At 44.8% G+C, this 21,645-nt stretch overlaps 1 protein-coding gene across 3 annotated transcripts in view; it reads left to right on the top strand.

The window, feature by feature from the left end:
• The window catches only part of LOC119969774 (short transient receptor potential channel 4-associated protein-like), a 119,834-nt gene that overhangs the window by 54,961 nt on the left and 43,228 nt on the right, over positions 1–21,645 (top strand). For 2 of the 3 annotated variants that reach the window (XM_038803848.1, XM_038803851.1), the window contains exons 3-8: positions 2,022–2,138; positions 5,809–5,866; positions 8,903–8,964; positions 10,844–10,972; positions 15,077–15,278; positions 17,227–17,418. In XM_038803848.1, coding sequence (XP_038659776.1) covers positions 2,022–2,138; positions 5,809–5,866; positions 8,903–8,964; positions 10,844–10,972; positions 15,077–15,278; positions 17,227–17,418 — 760 coding nt within the window. The remainder of the gene's footprint in view (positions 1–2,021; positions 2,139–5,808; positions 5,867–8,902; positions 8,965–10,843; positions 10,973–15,076; positions 15,279–17,226; positions 17,419–21,645) is intronic. The other variant, XM_038803850.1, reaches the window with a different exon arrangement.

Here is a 21,645-nt window from a genome sequence, read left to right as displayed (position 1 = left end):
GACTCGGGCTAGATAAACCTCTGTACTAAAGATTCTGTGAATATTACTGATTGTGCTCATTACAGAATCAAATGGCTAATTTTCCTTTAGTATTCAAGTTGCTGTGTCACTCAGTGCAGCCATTAATCGGTGTTTGAAGGTGAGCAGTTTTGTTCGATTATCCTGGCTGATGTTCTGAGCACCAGTTATCTCTGGTGACTGTTACCAACTCTGCTTCATATTCTTTCTTGGCTGCAGAGTCACTGTTTTTAAGGGGAGGATTGCTAAGTAAGAAGATGGACCCGTTATCCCAGTCCATCTCCTGGGAGTCTTTCCTGTTGGAGTGACTCTTGCCGAGCTTGTGCTGTGTCACCTCCGCTTATACTTTGCACCTTATGTTATTAATAATCACTTATTGTCACAGGTAGGCTTCAATGATGTTACTGTGAAAAGTCCCTAGTCGCCACATTCCGGTGCCTGTTTGGGAGGCTGGTACGGGAATTGAACCCGTGCTGCTGGCATTGTTCTGTATTGCAAGCCAGCTGTTTAGCCCACTGTGCTAAACCAGCCCCTGTTCACTAACCGTACAATTATGGATCGCCGTTGTAATGGAGAAAACAAAGATTTCTCAAAGTCCGAAATAAACAGAAAATGAAATGAAAATGATGGAAATTGTATTTAAACCTCACCACTATTCTTAAAATTCTTAGGTTTCCCCTTTACCAAACAAGGGTCAAGAGATTCTAAATGGTGGAGAGGGATTCTCACTCCCTGACTCCTATGCAGACTTTTGTGGGTGCTATTCGGGGCAAACTAGTGTTTCAAGTTATCCCCCGGCATAACCCATATCTTCATAGAAGAGTTTAATACTTACCACTTAGTAGCATCGATCCTGGGTTGCTAAGTAAGTAGAGTAGACTTTTGTAATAACCACTGTTTCAGGTTAAAACTTTTAAGTTGTTTTATTTTTTCTTTTAAAAGATAAAATCACTGTCTTTACAGAAAAGTAAAAAGATCTTGCTTCTGGATTCTCCTGGTCAGTTGATCAGACCTTCCTGGGCCTCCTTGACATCTCTCTTCTTTATCTTTTGGTTTTCTCCTGGTGGATTTGCTGTTCTGCTCGGTTTTTGTGTTCAGTCCTTCCCATGACCGAGATCACCCTGCTGGCTGACTGAGTGCGTGGCTGGGGGCGATCTAGGATATATATCACCCTTAAAACAGCTTTGCTGATCACATGACATTATTCTAAAGTAATTTCTTCTGCTCCTGATCGCAATACCCTTTCTGTCCATGTGATGCCACATCAAGTACTCATAATATCATGAGGGCCTTCATGTTAACCTGACCTTGGTTTGCCAGCTTACTGGCAGGGAGGTTTCCTGTTAATTATTCTGGGGCATTCCAGCCTTTCATTCCCTTATCTTTTTAAAGCATTGTATTTTCTTGTATTGTTAAATGTTTCAAGTTATTCAAAATTATGATTCTGACAATTCCAATCAATTGCTTGCTAAACTAATTAACTTCTATTAAAGAATATAAAACTCATTCTCTTTATGTAACTTAAAACTTAATTTTTAATAAGAATTTCTTGAACTAAAGATAGTAAGTTACAGCATGAACTGCTTCCTTATCTCAAGGCCTGTGTGATAATGGCTGTCTGCCTTCTAAAGAACCTTTGTCTGCAGTTAACTCTTCAAGCACCTTCTGTTATTTCATTTTAGCATTTCATTACATTTACTTTTATGGGATCTTTCCTGTTACTTTGCTTTTTCTCATGTTCCTTGGGTTTTATCGTCAGACCTTCATGTTTCAAATGACATCTTTGCATTTTCATTAACAAAATACACAACTGGTGAATCTGCATCTAAAAGAAAAAAATATTTAAATCTATCAACCGGTTGGGTATTGTCTGATCTTGTAATCCCAGCCAGTGAGCAGAGAGTACTTGGCCACTGTAGCCATGTTGTGTGAAAGGATTGTGCTGCTTGAGATTTGGTCTGTTGCGATGTTGATGATTCCTTTTTCATCCCCTTTATGTGTAGGAAATTGCTCCGCTTCTCTCCATGGAGGCAATGGCATTTGTGACAGAGGATGGGAAAGGTGCGCAGGAGTCCAAATTCCCCAACACTCACGTCTTCGATCTATTTGGCGGAGTCGATGTAAGTGTTGCATTGAAGTACTGTGGAGATACGTTAGGGATTATGTTGACGCAAATACTTTCTGAAATCCTTTGTGTAAGAGGGGAGGGGCAGGGTTTAGCTGAGACCGATCAGACTAAGAGTATCAATAGTGACACTGTAAAATTGTGATGCTGCATTGCTACACAATGACAGCTAACATCTGGAGCATTCTGAACAGCCAAAGGAATTTCTCTGACAAAGTCAAATCTTGAATGGTCAGAGTGGAGGGGTATCAGTCATGATTAGCTACTGCCCCTACCTGCCCATGCAATAGTACTGATCCACTTTTACTTTTTAAAGTGTAGGACTTTCTCAGTAAGTTTTTTAAAAATAGAATTTACATTGCAGAAGGAGGCCATTCGGCCCATCGAGTCTGCACCAGCTCTTTGAAAGAGCACCCTACCCAAGCCCACACCTCCACCCTAGCCCCATAACCCAGTAACCCCACCCAACACTAAGGGCAATTTTGGACACTAAGGGCAATTTAGCATGGCCAATCCACCTAGCCTGCACATCTTTGGACTGTGGGAGGAAAACGGAGCACCCAGAGGAAACCCACGCACACACTGGGAGAACGTGCAGACTCCGCACAGACAGTGACCCAAGCTGGGAATCGAACCTGGGACCCTGGAGCTGTGAAGCAATTGTGCTAACCGCTATGCTACCGTGCTGCCCGATAGTTGAATCTGTGTTAGACACTGCTCTGCATAAATTCCCTTACAGTTAGTGAAGTTCTGAAGATTTAATGGAAACACTGGTTAAGGAGTCTAAGATTAAGGGGAGGGGGTAAAATACAGAAAATAGAGCCGGGCCTTTCACAAGTGAAATGAGAAATACTTCTACATGCAAAGGTTGGTAGAATTTTCAATCTCTCTTCTGCAAATGGTAATTGATACTAAATAAAAATAGATATTTGTTATCTAAAGATATTGAGGGATATGGGGGAAAACAGGTATCATAGAATTTACAGTGCAGAAGGCGGTCATTCATCGAGTCTGCACTGGCCTAGGAAAGAGCGCCCTAATTAAGCCTACACCTCCACCCTATCCCCAAAACCCAGTAACCCCACCTAACCTTTTGGACATAGAGGCAATTTATCATGGCCAACCCACTTAACCTTCGGATTGTGGGAGGAAACCGGAGCACCCGGAGGAAACCCACATAGACACAGGGAGAACATGGGCTGGAATCGAACCCGGGCCCCTGGCACTGAGGGGTAGCAGTGGTAACCACTGTGCCACCATGCCGCCCCTATATTGCAGATCATCCGTGACCTCCTTTAATGGTGGAGTGGGCTTGACTGAGTAGGTGGCCTCCTGTTCCTATGTAATTAAAATTGTGATTTGAATTATAAATGTTAAACTTCAAATCTTTCAATTGAATACATTGCAAGCCTGACAACAAGTGAGCCAGTATTTATTACCCATCCCTGATTGTCCTCGAGAAGGTGACGGTGAGCCACCTTCGTGAACCACTGCAGCCTATGTGCATCAATTGTGCTAGTATAGGCCAAGTTATTAACTACTATGTTCTGTCACCAGTAATGAGTTCAAATCTGTAATCATACACAGATAAAAATACATTTTTATTGGGTTTCCCTATGCCTGCTTTTGCATGAATTAGGCACCATGAAATGGAGGCAATACTGCAGCATTAGCTTATATTTTATGACCTTTACTCATTAGAATTGCACAGGAATATGGGAGCAGGTCTAGGCCATTCGGCCCGTTGAGCCTGCTCTGCCATTCAAACAGATATTGGCCAATCATCTACCTCAACGCCACATTCCTCACCCTTTTCATGCCTCTTGGTTTCCAAAACTCTATTGATTTCTGTCTTGAACATACTGAATGATTGAGTTTCCAAAGCTTTCTGGGGTAGAGGATTCCAAAGATTCACTGCCCTCTGAGTGAAGGAATTCCTCCCCAAGCCTTAAATGGCCTGCCCCTTAATCTGAGACTGTGTCCCCTAATTCTAGACTCGGGCGATTCTAGGGTGGCACGGTAGCACAGCGAATAGCACTGTGACTTCATAGCGCCAGAGTCCCAGGTTCCATTCCCGACTTGAGTCACTCTGTGTGGAGTCTGCACGTTCTCCCGGTGTCTGCATGTGTTTCCTCTGGTTTCCTCCCACAAGTTGCAAAAGACGCGCTGTTAGGTGAATTGGACATCCTGAATTCTCCCTCCGTGTGCCCGAACAGGCGCCGGAATGCTTTTCACAGTAACTTTAAAAAAAAATTAAAAAAATTTTTATTCAAATTTTCACAAAATATCAATAACAGAAAATACTAAGAACAGAAAGAACAAACCCCCCCCCCCCCCCCGTGTATACAAAGAAGAAATAAATTAACGCCCGTCATTAGCAAAGAACAAATATACACGTCCCTTCAGCTCAAAACAAAGAGACGACCCCCCCTCCTTTTCACAGTAACTTAATTGCAGTGTTAATGTAAGCCTGCTTTGTGACAATAAAGATTATTATTAATGTACTTTTAAGACACCTTGGGATTTTACTTTATTTTGCCTGCCAGTGTTTTTTCATGCCCCCTCTTCGCTCTCATAATTTATTTTTTATGTACTCCCCTGCATTTTCTATACTCCTAGGGCAGCACGGTAGCATGGTGGTTAGCATCAATGCTTCACAGCTCCAGGGTCCCAGGTTCGATTCCCGGCTGGGTCACTGTCTGTGCGGAGTCTGCACGTCCTCCCCGTGTGTGCGTGGGTTTCCTCCGGGTGCTCCGGTTTCCTCCCACAGTCCAAAGATGTGCGGGTTAGGTGGATTGGCCAGGCTAAATTGCCCTTAGTGTCCTAAAAAATAATGTTAATGGGGGTTGTTGGGTTACTGGTATAGGGTGGATACGTGGGCTTGAGTAGGGTGATCATTGCTCGGCACAACATTGAGGGCTGAAGGGCCTGTTCTGTGCTGTACTGTTCTAATTCTAATTCTAATTCCTCTAGGGAATCCATTGTTTTGAGCCCCCTGATTCTGCCAAAAGCCTCCCTTTTTTCTTTATCCAATCCTGTATATCCCTTGACATCTAGGGTTATACATGGTAGAAGTGAAAGCTGTTAATAGCAAGGTGAAAATAATGCTGAAGGCAAGCTGTTAAATCAGATATTCGAGACAGCTCAAAAGTGCCTCTTCAAAGCTAGATTTTATACACCCACTTGCTACCCTCGAAGGCATTGGCTGGTTATGGTTCAGTAGGTCCAGCTTGACCCTTCTTCATATGTGATCCTTGCCTGTTACTGTGAATATACTGCCCCAGAATGAAGGATTTCAGAGCTAAGCCATGCCCTCACCTCATGTCCCCCAGCTCAAATTTCTTAGATCCTTGTGTTCCCACTGACCTCGCGTGCATACACTTTCCACGCGGGTCATTAAATAGACACCAGATGTAGTTGCTCCAGATTTCTGTGTGGGTGTCAAATGTTGGAGGCATTGAAACTAAATGGGATGCAGCAGCTTCTGATTTGGGCTTTGTAAAGCAGTTTTAACCTTGCAACACCTAAAGGATTCTGCACAAAGACTCAACATAACCAAGTCTGCCTTTGAGCTGTTAATCAAAAGTCCTTTTTTTCTCTTGAACAGTGAGAAGCTTTTAATTGCCTGTATTTTGATATGTTCCATGATTTTTTCACTTTTACAGCTTTTAGTTGAAATCCTTATGAGGCCAACACTTGCACCACAGAAGAAGAAACAGAAAAGTGAGTAGAATATTGAGACATTTCTTGTGCTTGGTGGTGGTGTGTGTCGGGGGGATCACCACATCCTGGTGGCAGATGTGAGCTATTGAGGTGTATTGCTTGTGTATCCATGTAGCTCCGAGTGTGTGGGGCTCAGGAAGGTTTGAAAAAAGGAGGAATGTCGCAAAAATGTATTTTTGTTTGAATTAGGTTGAACATTTGAACTCTGATGAGGTTCACAAAGGAAATGGTCAACTGCTTATGCATTGAACGTGGAACTTGGGCTGGATGACTTTGTGTAAAAATGGAAGTAACCGTAGGATATGAGATAAAATTTGCTTCAGCGTTAGAAAACATACAGCAATAATAAACTTTTGTTAGCAGGATGTGACTAGTAATGAACCCCAGGGATCTTTACTGGGGCTTCAGCCTTTCTCCATGTTTATCAATGGCCTGGGTGGAGAACTCTATTCCTTCATCCAAGTTTGTAGATGACTCTGAGGTGGGTACAGATGAAAATATCGGCCCAGGTGGGTGTTAGAATATTTTCAAATGGTCCAAAAAGTCAGGTTGCCTTGCTGCAGAACTTTGGCTGGAGGGTGTATGTGAAGTTTAAAAACTGGAGTTCGAAAAATCTGCTGAGAAAAGGGACTGGTTACTTGGAGGCCATCATCCTAACATGCAAGGCTTTAATTATGGGCTGGCTTTAGGATAATGCATAAAGATCAGACACTTAAATAGGGCAGCACGGTAGCATTGTGGATAGCACAATCGCTTCACAGCTCCAGGGTCCCAGGTTCGATTCCGGCTTGGGTCACTGTCTGTGCGGAGTCTGCACATCCTCCCCGTGTGTGCGTGGGTTTCCTCCGGGTGCTCCGGTTTCCTCCCACAGTCCAAAGATGTGCAGGTTAGGTGGATTGGCCATGATAAATTGCCCTTAGTGACCAAAATTGCCCTTAGTGTTGGGTGGGGTTACTGGGTTATGGGGATAGGGTGGAGGTGTTAACCTTGGGTAGGGTGCTCTTTCCAGGAGCCGGTGCAGACTCGATGGGCCGAATGGCCTCCTTCTGCACTAAATTCTATGAAAAAAAAATCTATGAAAACAATAATGCTTCAAAAATGTGGTTTGATAGCTCTGTTAATTAAGGGTAACATCAGTACAATAGAGAGAGATGGCCTTGGGTAACGGTGATCATAACATGAAAGAATTTCACATTCAGTTCGAGGGCGGGGAGAGTGTGTCTAAGATTTGTGTTTTGAAATTAAATGAGGGCAATTATGAGGGTATGAAGACAGAGCTGACTGGAGTAAACTAGAAAATGAGGTTAGATAGAGATGCAGTGACAGGCATTTAAGGAGATATTTCATAACACTCAGCTAAGATATAATCCAGTAGGAAAGAAAGACTTTTAGGGGAATTGTAGTTTCAGTGAGTGGTCAAAGTTTTGGCGGATGGAGTATAATGTGAGAAGAAGTAAACGAGTCTACCTTGGCTGGAAGAATGAAAAATCAGCATGTTACTTAAATAGGGAGAGATAGCAGAATTCCGAAACACAGAGGGATCGGGGGGGGGGGAGAATCCTGGTACATGAATCACATGAAGTTTGTACACGGGTACAGCAAGTGATTAGGAAGGCAAATTAAATATTGTTGTACTGCAAGGGAAATGGAATGTAAAATAGGGATGCTTTATTGCTATTGTATTGGTGAGACCACAGTGTTGTGTACAATTTCCGTCTCCTTATTTAAGAAAGGACATGATTGTATTAGAAAGTTTTAGAGAAGGTTCATTCAGGGGGTTACCCCTGATGAAAGGTATGGCCTGTATCAAAGTTCAGAAGAATGAGAGGCAATTTTGAAACATATAGAATCCTGAGGGGACTTAAAAGGGTGGATACTGAATGAAAGTTTCCACTTGTGGGAGAGACTGGAACAAGGGGACACAGTTTAACAACAGGGAGTCTCCCATTTATGACAGTATTTTTAAAAATATAAATTTACAGCACCCAATTCTTTATTTTTCCAATTAAGCATGGCCAATGGGGCTATTTTAGCACAGGGCTAAGTCGCTGGCTTTGAAAGCAGACCAAGGCAGGCCAGCAGCACGATTCAATTCCCGTACCAGCCCTCCCGAACAGCCGCCGGAATGTGGCGACTTGGGGCTTTTCACAGTAATTTCATTGAAGCCTACTTGTGACAATAAGTAATTCATTCAATCCACCACATCTTTGGGTTGTGGGGGTGAGACCCATGGAGACACAGGGAGAATGTGCAAACTCCACATGGACAGTAACCTGGGCTGGGATCGAACCTGGGTCCTCAACGCTTTGAGGCAGCAGTGCTAACCACTGAAGTTGAAGGGGGTGGAGGAGGCTCTGTCGCAGCACAGCGACCAGTCCACCTCGATGGGTAAGGAGCTGTGGAGTGTGGCGGAGGTCAATAAGGAGTCTGAGCTAAGGTGGAAGACTTGGAGAGCAGGTCGAGGAGGCAAAGTCTGAGAATTGTGGGCCTGCCTGAAGTGGTCGAGGGCCCGAAGCCGACTGAGTACTTTGCAAAGATGTTTGCGGAGTTGATGGGGGTGGGGGAAGAAACCTCCGCTACAGTGTGGGAGGGGCCCAGCAAATCATGTTCATATGTTTTGGTCCTGCCCGAAGCTGGAAAGGTTTTGGAGGGCGGTGTTCAGCACCATTTCCGGGGGTTTACATGTGGATGTAGAGCCCGGTCCCTTAGAAGCCATATTCAGTGTGTCGGACCAATTGGAGTTGCAGGTGTGACGGGGGGGACGTGCTGGACCTTCTGACGCTGGAAAAGGTGAAGTTTGTTCTGAGGGTTAATGAGTGATGGATTGTACAGTTGTTGGGGTTTGTTCATCCACATCTCCACTTTCAGGAGATGGTTACCGTTGACTGTTGTGGGGGTGTGGTTTGGGGGGGGTTGTGGGGTTTTATATTGTAAAATAGTTGAAAATTTGTTGAATGAAAATACTTTATTTAAAAAGTTATACGTTAAAATAGAAGCGAGGTTTGCTGAATATAATGGCTTTTTTTTGTCTTGCAGTGAGTGAAGACTTGATAAAGGATTGTCTAAGCATATTATACAACACGTGTATCTGTGTAAGTGTGAGTAGGCCTGCCTTCTGCAACTATAACATTACAAAGAACAGTTAAAAAAATCTCATCTGGAGTAGTCAGATTTGAGAACAGATTTGAGAACTGTACAAAGCCAAGTCCTCTACAAACCAGGAAGCTGGAATCATAGAGTAGTGCATCTAGAAAGAGATTTTTCGTCCCATCAAATCTGCACGAGTGGTTTTGAAGAGGAATCCAAATAGTCTCAATTCCTGACCCTCTTTCCTATATTCTGGCAATCCTTTGCTCCTTTGGATAATGATCGAATAGCCTTTTGAGTGCTACGACTAACAGGCACCATCATAGCTGATTTCCATACATCAACATACAGGACAATATGCTTTAGTGATGCTGATTGTTGGATAATATCCGTCTTCAATGGGCACCCCTTTATTCTGTGATTAAACCGTCTGCTCCTCCACTCCCATGAGTGGAAACATCCTCCCAACATTTACCCTGTCTCACCCCTTCAGAACCGAACAGGCGCCGGAGTGTGGCGACGAGGGGATTTTTACAGTAACTTCATTGCAGTGTTAATGTAAGCCTGCTTGTGACACTAATAAAGATTATAATTACAATCTTTTATGCTTCAATCGTATCATCTCTCCTCCTTCTGAACTCCAAAGTGCACAGACCCAACCTGCTCAATCTTTCCTCATATGGAAGTCCCTCCATACCCAGGATCGTCCGAGTAAACCTCCTTTAAACTCCTCCAATTATGTATCTTTCCATGCATTTTTTAAAAATAAATTTAGAGCACCAAATTCTTTTTTTCCAATTAAGGGGCAATTTAGCGTGGCCAATCCACCTACCCTGCACATCTTTGGGTTGTGGGGGTGAAACCCACGCAGACACGGGGAGAATGTACAAACTCCACACGGGCAGTGACCCGGGGTCGGGATTGAACCCGGGTCATCAGCGCTGTGAGGCAGCAGGGCTAACCACTGGACCACCCTGCCACCTCTCCTTACATAAGGGAACTAAAACTGTACACCGTATTCTAAATGTTGCTTCACTAGTACCTTGTACAGTTGCAGAAAAACTTCTTTAATTTTATACTCCAGCCCCCTTGACTTAAAAGCCAGCATTCCATTTTCCTTCCCTACTCTCTTTTGTAGCTGAATGCTAGTTTTCTGGGTTTCTTAAACAAGGACCCCCAAGTGCCTTTGTGCTGCAGCTTTCTGCAGTCTCTCGCCAGTTGAATAATCGCCTTCTCATTCTTTCTTCCAAAATGAACTATCTCACATTAAATGAATTCCATTTGGCAGTAGAAAACTCACCAGGCCCTACTTACCAAGGCCATCACTTCTTTCTGAGGAAAGGTAGAAAATGAAAGGATCACCGTCTTCCCACTTCACCAAACTCCTTCAGTCACCAAACTCCAACTTAAGCACTCTCATGCAGCTCAAACAACACTCCAGTACAAGTTGATAGGACCTTGATTCAACACCTCATCCAAAGGACACCTAAATGCAGTACTGTCTCTGCTCTGCGCTGGAATGTTGATGTTGATTTTTGTACTTGCGCTCAGCAACTTATGTCTCAGAGGCATAAATGTTACCATGTGACCCACAGCCTTTACAGTGCAAATTCCCAAACTATCAAGGAGCTAGTGGCAAATTTTCTGTTAACTAGGCTTAATATTTTGAGGGAGGAGGAGGGCAGCTGAGTTTGGGGAAGGCTGAAAAACAGGAAATATGAAGAGGAAGGTGATGAAATGAGAAAATGCGATCAGTTGGGCAGCTCCAGAAAATTACTTTTGACATGGGATTTAACAGTTGTGGATATTTGGACTGATGGGTGTACATTGTTTATGCATCGGGAAAGATTTGTTGGCAGTGGATGATGTGATGTCCTCTTTTACTTTCAGACGGATGGAGTGACGAAGCGCCTCTCGGAACGGAATGACTTTGTGCTGTTCCTCTTCACACTTATGACAAACAAGAAGACCTTTTTGCAAACTGCTACACTTATAGAAGACATTCTGGGAGTGAAAAAGGTCAGTACATCCTGCTCAGCAGTGAAAGGAGCAATGTCTGCTCTTCCTTTAATTTCGAACCATGTGGGTCTGGGAGAAGATTCCCCCTTTGGGTGTTGCCAAGCTCCAGTTCTCTCCTTACCTCTGTCCCAAACTGAGCAAGGTTACCTGTGACGTCCTATTCAACCCCAAGCTGAGTTTGACCCCACTTCCTCTTCATTGGAAAGGCACTGACAGCCACCTTCATATCGTCCATTTCTGTCCCTGCCTCACCCCTATACGAAATATAAATGCTGCTGAAATCTTCAATTGTGGCTTTGTCACTCCAGCCTAGTATTGTAATCTCTCTCAGCTGGCCTGACTTCCTCCACCCTCCAATAACAGCAACTCGCCTGAAACTTTGATGCCCATTTCTTGTTATGTAATAAGTCCTGTTCACATCACTAATTTTAATAATAATAACCTTTAAAAAGTGAGATGTTTGCGGTCCAGGTGAGGGGACAGGAGAGGCGATTGGGTGAACTGCCCTTCAGATTAGTAGGGGGAAGCTTTAGGTACCTAGGCATTCAAGTGGCGCGGGAATGGGACCGGCTGCATAAATTAAATCTGGCCCTGCTAGTAGACCAAATGAAGGACAATTTTCGGAGATGGGATGTGCTCCTGTTGTCATTAGCTGGGAGGGTGCCGAAGGTGACGGTCCTCCTGAGATTCCTGTTTGTGTTTCAGTGTCTCCCCATCTTTATTCCACGGTCCTTTTTAAAACAGGTCAACAGTGATCTCTGACTTTGTTTGGGCGGGCAAGACCACTCGGGTAAGGAAGCTAATGCTTGAGCGGAGTCGGGGATACGGTTGGGCTTGCACGGCCAAATTTTAGTAACTATTATTGGGTAGCGAATATAGCCATGATCAGGAAGTGGGGGGGTGGGGGAGTGATCTGCATGGAGGCAGCTTCATGCAAGGGCACCAGTTTGGGGGCGTTGGTAACTGCGCCTCTGCCGTCCCCGCCGGTATGGTACTCCACCAGCCCCATGGTAGTGGCGGCCCTGAGAGTCTGGGGGCAATGGAGGAGACATGTGGGAGCAAAGGGAGCATCAATCTGGTCCCCAATCTGTAATAATCACCAGTTTGCCCGGGAAGTATGGATAGGGGGTTCCGGATATGGCGGAGAGCAGGGATTGAGAGAATGGGGGATATGTTTATAGATGGGAGCTTTCAGAGTATGAAGGTGCTGGAGGAGAAGTTTGAGTTGGCGAGGGGAAACAAATTCAGGTAGCTGCAGGTGGGGACTTCCTACGTAAACGGGTGTCAACCTTCCCGCTCCTACAGCTAAGGGGGATTCAGGACAGGGTAGTTTCCAGAGGGTGGTTAGGAGAAGGGAGCGTCACGGACATTTACAAGGAACTTATGCGGTCAGAGGAGACGCAGACCGAGGAGCTGAAGCGCAAGTGGGAGGAGGAGCTGGGAGGAGAGATAGAGGATGGGCTATGGGCGGATGCTTTTAGTAGAGTCAACCCATCCACAACATGTGCCAGGCTCAGCCTGATACAATTCAAGGTCGTTCATCGGGTTCACATGACAGTGGCCCGGTTGAACAGATTCTTTGGGGTGGAAGACAGGTGTGCAAAATGTGCGGGAGGACCAGTGAACCATGTCCACATGTTCTGGGAATGTCCGAAGCTTAGGGGATTTTGGCTGGGGTTTGCAGATGTCATGTCCACGGTGTTAAAAACAAGGGTGGCGCTGAGTCCAGAGGTGGCAATTTTCCATTGCTTCCTGATCCTCCCCAAAGCCTCAAATATAAACTTCAAATTCCTGTCTGTAAACTCCTCAATAAATTTAGCCTCACTTTATTCCCCTGACTCTTGCCTCTTACATTCCTTCTCTCTTCACTCTCATCTTCAGCTGTCTAAGCCCCACACTCTGGAATTTACTCCCTCAACCCCTCTTTTTTTTAACCCACCTCTTTGAGCTTTTGGTAATCCACCTAATAAATTTTCGTGCCCGCTTTGCTCCCTGCCTCTGAAAGTCCTTGAATATTTTCTACACTAAAGGCATGATGAATGGCCCACATTGTCGGGTTTAAGCTCTACCATATCAAAGCCAGTGAGCTGAAGAGTAAAACTTCTCTATACTCACAATGTTTCTTAGCAAACCCCTCTCCCTCTGGCAGTGTTGAACATTAGCTAACTGGTCAGTTTAGTTGTAGAGAGCTGTTCCCATACACAGTAATTTGATTGGGACTGTGTAAACACATTTCTGGTGGACAGCAAGCAAAGAAAGACTTTCATTCAGCCTGGCATATATTCAAACCCAGGTTTCAAAGTTGAAAGGCTGGTATATTAAACCAACGTACAGAAAGAGGCTATTCAACCCCACATGTCCGAGTCATATTTTCACAAACTGTCAAAAGCTCATTACATATTTTGCTCTTTCCTCATGGCCTTGCAACTTCCTTAATTGCTTTTATTTACTTTGTCAAGTATCAAAGTCGATTTGCACTAAAGCAGTTTGCATTACAAAGTGTCTGATTTTAAAAAAATGATTTTATGGGATATGGGCCCCGCTGGCTAGGTCAGCATTTATTGTCCATCCCTAATTGCCCTCAAGAAGGTGGTGGTGAGCTGCCTTCTTGATCAGCTGCAGTCCACATGGTGTAGGTACACCCACTGCTGTTAAGGAGGGAGTTCCATGATTTTGACCCAGTGACAGTGAAGGAACGTCGATATATATCTAAGTCAGAGTGGAGGTTTTTTTTTCATGCATCTCCTGTCCTTGTCCATCTAAGTCAGGGGTGGGCAAACTACGGCCCGCGGGCCGCATGCGGCCCGCCAAAGGTATTTCTGCGGCCCACCAAGTCATTAAAAAAAAAAAAAAAATTTTTTTTTTTAATTTTTTTTTAAAGGTTAATGGGTGGGGGGGCTGTTGGGTTACTTACTGGTATAGGGTGGATACGTTGACTTGAGTAGGGTGATCATTGCTTGGCACAACGTCGAGGGCCGAAAGGCCTGTTCTGTGCTGTACTGTTCTATGTTCTATATGAGGCGCCCAGAATCATAACCGGGTGAAGTAATTATTTTACTTAATATACTATGCGGCCCTTTGTGAATTGTGAATTTCTGAATGCGGCCCTTGCACGCAAAAGTTTGCCCACCCCTGATCTAAGTGGTCGAGGTTGGGAGTTTGGAAACTGCTGTCGAAGGTTATGATCAGGACCTTTTTGTTCATGCCAATATGCGATGGGACATGTAAAACGTAGCGCACTGCCTTTTACTTTCAGGCAATCTATATTTTTGTATTGTGCGCTCACATTTTGGGTGTGGGCATGACTACAGTAGTCCCCCGTTATACCGTGCTCCGCAATACCGCGGTTCGCGATATACGGCGGGGGGGGCTTATGGACCCCAACTGTCAGCTTCCCTCTCCGGATCAAAGTGAGCCGGCCGCTGAAATTGACACTGCTGGCTGCTCCTCTCTCACTGAGATTCAGTGAGAGAGGAGCAGCTCACACAGCGTCCGGAAGTGGATAGTGCAGAGCTACAGCTGGTACCTCCATAGTGGTTGAGGTAGGGTGGGAGGGGGGGAGGGGGGGAGAGAGGGAGGAGGGGGTGGGGGTGGCGGTGGCGGTGTGGAGAAAGGCCTGAACTGCAGGGGTTTGGGACCGAGGAGAGATGCGACACCCCCCCTGCCACTTGTTCCCAAACCACCAAGTTGACAGCCCTGACATCTAAAACTGAATCCCAGCCTTGCCTTTGAAACTGACATGCAGCGCAGGGTGCAAGCGCGTGCGGCAGATGGGGTGCAGACAGCAAGACCTTGTAAGTTCCTGGTAAGTTTCTGTGGGTTGTTTTAATTAGATCCACGATGGGGGTTTTAAATTTATTTAAAAATCTATGCATGTGCTTCCCATTGTGAGTCTACGGGGGTCTGACCTCTCCCCCGCCCCCCGTAGACTCACAATGGGAAGCGCATGCATAATTTTAAAATAAATTTAAAACCCCCATCGTGGATATCCGCGGCTCGGATGCAACGCGGGTGGCTGTCTTGGACCCCAACACCCGCGTTATAAAGGGGGACTACTGTATATGTTAATTTAAGTTCATCTTGCACTATCCTATTCCTTTCAAGGAGATGATTCAATTGGAAGACATCCCAAACCTCGCAAACCTGGTAGCCAGTTTTGACCAGCAGCAACTTGCTAATTTCTGTCGAATTTTGTCAGTCACCATATCTGAATTGGACACGGGAAATGATGACAAACACACACTACTTGCCAAAAATGCACAACAGAAGAAGTCTGCAGGCCCTTCACGAGCTGAAATCAACCAAGGTAAGCTAGTAATGAGTGTCAAGCTTGACTCCATTACAGTTTGGGGGCCTGTAAATTCTTCCTTTAAAGATGCAATACAAGAATCTATGCTTTAAGTTTCTTTTTGAGTAAGCCAATACATAATATGCTTCTCTGCTGTTTTTCTCTCCTCGCTCCCTTATGTCTTCCGTGCCACCACCACATTCCACTGCTCCTCAACAAATGTGGAATGAAGCAGAGTGGGACTCCCTGAAAGAGCTTGCTTTATTTAACTTTGTTCTGCAATCAGTTTGAGTTGTGATGCACACACAAGCCATAAATGTTTTGCATAATTAATTCTTGGATTGTGAGCATCACTAACAATGCAAGCATTTGTTGCCCATCCCTAATTGCCCTTGAGAAGCTGGTGGTGGGTCACTCCTCTTGAGCCATTGCACTGCATGTCTTTTTAAAATATTAATTCATGTGATGTGGCTGGCCAGCATTTATTGCCCATCTCTAAGGGTTACACGAGTCAATCACATTGCTGTGGGTCTGGAGTCACTGTTAAGGACGGCAGATTTCCTTCCCTAAAGGACATGAATGAACCAGATGGGTTTTTATGACAATCGACAAGTGTTTCACGGTCATCATTAGGCTTTTAATTCCAGATTTCTTTCTTGAATTGCATGGTGGGATTTGAACCTGGATCCTCAGAGCATTACCCTGGGTCTCTGGATTACTACTCCAGTGCCACTGCCTCCTTACCTGTGTAGATGCACCCACAGTGCTGCTGGGGAAGGATTTCCAGGAATTTGACCGTGACACTGAAGGAATAGTGATATAGTTACAATCAGGATAGTGTGTGACTTGGAGGGAAACTTGTAGGTCGTGATGTTCCCATGCATTTGTTACACTTGTCCTTCTAGGTGGTAGAGGTCGTCTGTTTGGAAAGGACTCCTGAAGGAGCCTTAGTGAGTTGCTGCTGTGCATCTTGTAGATGACACACTTCTGCCATTGATGGAGGGAGTGAATGTTTAAGATGGTGGATGAGGTACCAATCAAGTGGGCTGCCCTGTCCTGGATGGTGTTGACTCTCTGCAGTGTTGGACCTGCACTCGCCCAGGAAAGTGGAGAGTATTCCAACACTACTGACTTGTGCCTTGGAGATGATGGCATGGCCTTTGGGGGGAGGGGGGGGGTCCGAAGGTGAGTTATTCACTGTAGGATTCCCAGTCTCTGACCTGCTCTTGTAGCCACAGATTTATGTGGCTCGTCCAGTTCACTTTCTAGTCCGTGGTAGCCCCAGGATGTTGGTTGTGGGGGTTTCAGTGATGGTAATGCCATTTGAATGTCACAATTCATGTTGGAGATAGCCATTGCCTGGCACTTCTGTGGTACAAAGGTTATTTCTAATTATCAGTCCAAGCTTAAGCTTGTGTGAGCACTCTTTAGAATTGTTGAGCCTGAATAATTGTCAGAATGGACCTTGGGTGCATTGGAGTCAACTTGCCTTTTTTGTCTCGATACTTTATTCGTATATTTTGTACTTGATTTCTGTTGTGGAAATCATCATAAAGACAAATTCCTCGAGGTTCGATTTAAGGAAATTTATTTACACAAATATATTTGCGGAGAGAGAGTGTTCCAGCTGCAAAAGCTAGTACACTGCACTCTGAGATTCGATTGAAGACAGCATGTTTTATAGTCTGAAATCACAGTTTGAAGTAAACAGCCATGTTTATATTAAATAGACCTTGGAAAGTACGTAAGCTGAAATACATAGTACGTATGTTCTTGCCCTTGGCTAAAAACAATTCCATTACACATTTTGTTATCTTTCGGAGGACAATGTGTTTTCACAATAAGGCCGAAACCAGAATATTTCAGCAGTATTTCATTTTATGTTAATTTCCCTTCCACAATCTCACTCGGCACCCAGGAGAATTGTATCTCGGGCATTAAAGTATTATTTCTCTTCACTCCTCAGTCACGCTTTTGAATATTCCTGGATTCATTGAACGATTGTGTAAATTGGCAACAAGGAAGGTGTCTGAGACAACAGGCACTTCAAACTTCTTACAGGAGCTGGAGGAGTGGTACGCATGGCTGGACCACGCACTGGTTCTTGACACGTTGATGCACATAGCCACCGAGGAAGCCGACCAAAGCAGCAGCACAGGTACCATGCACTGCAACCTATTACCCGTGCCAACCCATGTGTGAGGGCCAGGACCTTAACCTTTGGCTCAGTGATCCTAAATAGCCACTTCATTTAAATTTGGGATGGGAAAAGATTGGAAATTAAATTTTATTGTGCTGTGTTGTCTTTGATACAATCTGGAGTTAGTTTCCTGCTCTCCGTTCACTTTCACCGACTGTCAATTAGCATTAAAACACCAAGAATGTCAATCAACCACTCCCTTTTCAAATCTCCTTTCCTCAGATATTTTTCAATCTTGCTGATGCGATGGCCCTTTTAATTAGATTTATCAACGACATTATTTCTGAGGGTGAAAATCCATCATGAAAGCCAATCTGTGCATTTAAATTGTACAAATTTAGATTCTGACCTGCACTTTAACTTTGATTGGAAACTGGCAGACATGCTCTTCAGGACAATGAGATGGATTTTTAAGAATTATTTGATGGGATGTGGGCATCACCTGCCCAGCATTTGCTGTCCATCCCTAATTGCCCTTGAACTGAGTAACTTGTCAGCCCATTTTGGGGTAGTGTTTGTGCAGTGTGTCCAGGGAGCTTTTCTAACACAGTATGTAGATTGTCCGACCAGAGGGGAGGCCATATTGGATTTAGTACTTGGTAATGAACCAGGGCAGGTGATAGATTTGTTAGTGGGGGAGCAATTTGGAGGTAGTGACCACAATTCTGTGACTTTTACTTTAGTTATGGAGAGGGATAGGTGCGTGCAACAGGGCAAGGTTTACAATTGGGGGAAGGGTAAATACAATGCTGTCAGACAAGAATTGAAGTGCAGAAGTTGGGAACATAGGCTGTCAGGGAAGGACACAAGTGAAATGTGGAACTTGTTCAAGGAACAGGTACTGCGTGTCTTTGATATGTATGTCCCTGTCAGGCAGGGAAGAGATGGTCGAGTGAGGGAACCATGGTTGACGAGAGGTTGAATGTCTTATTAAGAGGAAGAAGGAGACTTATGTAAGGCTGAAGAAACAAGGTTCAGACAAGGCGCTGGAGGGATACAAGATAGCCAGGAGGGAACTGAAGAAAGGGATTAGGAGAGCTAAGAGAGGGCATGAAAAATCTTTGGCAGGTAGGATCAAGGAAAACCCCAAGGCCTTTTACACATATGTGAGAAATATGAGAATGACTAGAGCGAGGGTAGGTCCGATCAAGGACAGTAGCGGGAGATTGTGTATTGAGTCTGAAGAGATAGGAGAGGTCTTGAACAAGTATTTTTCTTCAGTATTTGCAAACGAGAGGGGCCATATTGTTGGAGAGGACAGTGTGAAACAGACTGATAAGCTCGAGGAGATACTTGTCAGGAAGGAAGATGTGTTGCGCGTTTTGAAAAACTTGAGGATAGACAAGTCCCCCGGGCCTGACGGGATATATCCAAGGATTCTATGGGAAGCAAGAAATGAAATTGCAGAGCCGTTGGCAATGATCTTTTCGTCCTTGCTGTCAACAGGGGTGGTACCAGAGGATTGGAGAGTGGCGAATGTCGTGCCCCTGTTCAAAAAAGGGAATAGGGGTAACCCTGGGAATTACAGGCCAGTTAGTCTTACTTCGGTGGTAGGCAAAGTAATGGAAAGGGTACTGAGGGATAGGATTTCTGAGCATCTGGAAAGACACTGCTTGATTAGGGATAGTCAGCACGGATTTGTGAGGGGTAGGTCTTGCCTTACAAGTCTTATTGACTTCTTTGAGGAGGTGACCAAGCATGTGGATGAAGGTGAAGCAGTGGATGTAGTGTACATGGATTTTAGTAAGGCATTTGATAAGGTTTCCCATTGTAGGCTTGTGCAGAAAGTAAGGAGGCATGGGATAATGGGAAATTTGGCCAGTTGGATAACAAACTGGCTAACCGATAGAAGACAGAGAGTGGTGGTGGATGGCAAATATTCAGCCTGGAGCCCAGTTATCAGTGGCGTACCGCAGGGATCAGTTCTGGGTCCTCTGCTGTTTGTGATTTTCATTAATGACATGGATGAGGGAGTTGAAGGGTGGGTCGGTAAATTTGCAGATGATACAAAGATTGGTGGAGTTGTGGATAATGAGGAGGGCTGTTGTCGGCTTCAAAGAGACATAGATAGGATGCAGAGCTGGGCTGAGAAGTGGCAGATGGAGTTTAACCCTGACAAGTGTGAGGTTGTCCATTTTGGAAGGACAAATATGAATGCGGAATACAGGGTTAACGGTAGGGTTCTTGGCAATGTGGAGGAGCAGAGAGACCTTGGGGTCTATGTTCATAGATCTTTGAAAGTTGCCACTCACGTGGATAGAGCTGTGAAGAAGGCCTATGGTGTGCTAGCGTTCATTAGCAGAGGGATTGAATTTAAGAGCCGTGAGGTGATGATGCAGCTGTACAAAACCTTGGTCAGGCCACATTTGGAGTACTGTGTGCAGTTCTGGTCGCCTCATTTTAGGAAGGATGTGGAAGCTTTGGAAAAGGTGCAAAGGAGATTTACCAGGATGTTGCCTGGAATGGAGAGTAGGTCATATGAGGAAAGGTTGAGGGTGCTAGGCCTTTTCTCATTAGAACGGAGAAGGATGAGGGGGCGACTTGATAGAGGTTTATAAGATGATCAGGGGAATAGATAAAGTAGACAGTCAGAGACTTTTTCCCCGGGTGGAACACACCATTACAAGGGGACATAAATTTAAGATAAATGGTGGAAGATATAGAGGGGATGTCAGAGGTAGGTTCTTTACCCACAGAGTAGTGGGGGCATGGAATGCACTGCCTGTGGAAGTAGTTGAGTCGGAAACGTTAGGGACCTTCAAGCGGCTGTTGGATAGGTACATGGATTAGGGTAGAATAATGGAGTGTAGATTAACTTCGTCTTAAGGGCAGCACGGTAGCATTGTGGATAGCACAATTGCTTCACAGCTCCAGGGTCCCAAGTTCGATTTCGACTTGGGTCACTGTCTGTGTGGAGTCTGCACATCCTCCCCGTGTGTGCGTGGGTTTCCTCCGGGTACTCCGGTTTCCTCCCACAGTCCAAAGATGTGCAGGTTGGGTGGATTGGCCATGACAAATTGTCCAAAATTCTATGATTAACCTAGGACAAAAGTTTGGCACAACATCGTGGGCCGAAGCGCCTGTTCTGTGCTGTATTTCTCTATCTCTATCTATCATTTCAGAGGGAATTATTGTTGTGGGTCTGGAGTCGCATGTTGGCCGGACAAGATGGGAATGTCCAATTTCCTTCCCTAAAGGCCATTCAGTAGTGAATCAGATTGCTTTTTACAACAATTGGTAGTTTTGTGGTAACAATTACAGAGACCAGCTTTCTATTCCAGATTATTAATTGAATTAAAATTCCGCCACTTGTCCTGGTGGGTTTTCAACCTTTTCCTTAGTGTGATATTACCACTGCCACGGTGTTACCTGGATGTATCTAGGAATAAGGGATTTTAATTACGTAAATAGTTGGAATATCTGAGGAAAGGAGATTTGAAAAGGGTTGTTCTTTTTTTGTAGAAAAAAGTCTTGCATTTATATAGCACCTTCACAGCATGTCCCAAAGTCCTTTTCCAGCAGGTGAAGTACTTTATGAAGTGTAGTCACTGTTGTAACCAGGGAATTCCTACAATGCAGAAGGCGGCCATTCGGCCTATCATGCCTGTACTGACGCCTTGAAAGAGCAACATACGTAGTCCCTGCCCGCCATATCTCTGTGACCTTGTTAGGTGAATTTGTCATTCTGAATTCTCCCTCCGTGTACCTGAACAGGCATCGTAGTGTGGTGACTAGGGGATTTTCACAGTAACTTCATTGCAATGTGAATGTAAGCCTACTTGTGACACTAATAAAGATTATTATCATTATTATTAACCCCACCTCAATAAAAGCCAATTTATCATGGCTGATTCGCCTAACCTGCACATTTTTGGACTGTGGGAGGAAACCGGAGCATCCATAGGATACCCACTCGGACACGGGGAGAACGTGCTTACTCCACGCACACAGTCACCCGAGGCTGGAATTGAACCCGGTTCCCTGGAGTTGTGAGGCAGCAGTGCTAACTACCTCTGTACCTCTGTACCGTAATGTATCAACCCTTTCCTTGGATTGCCTGAGGAAGGAGCAGTGCTCTGAAAGCTAGTGTTTGAAACAAACCTGTTGGACTTTAACCTGGTGTTGTAAGACTTCTTGATGTGCTCACCCCAGTCCAACTCCGGCATCTCCACATCATGTTCGTCA

Source organism: Scyliorhinus canicula, chromosome 7 (assembly GCF_902713615.1).
Source record: "Scyliorhinus canicula chromosome 7, sScyCan1.1, whole genome shotgun sequence".
In the NCBI taxonomy this organism is placed as follows: domain Eukaryota; kingdom Metazoa; phylum Chordata; class Chondrichthyes; order Carcharhiniformes; family Scyliorhinidae; genus Scyliorhinus; species Scyliorhinus canicula.
Note: the sequence above shows the minus strand (reverse complement) of the source record. Positions and strands in the feature narration are given on the sequence as shown.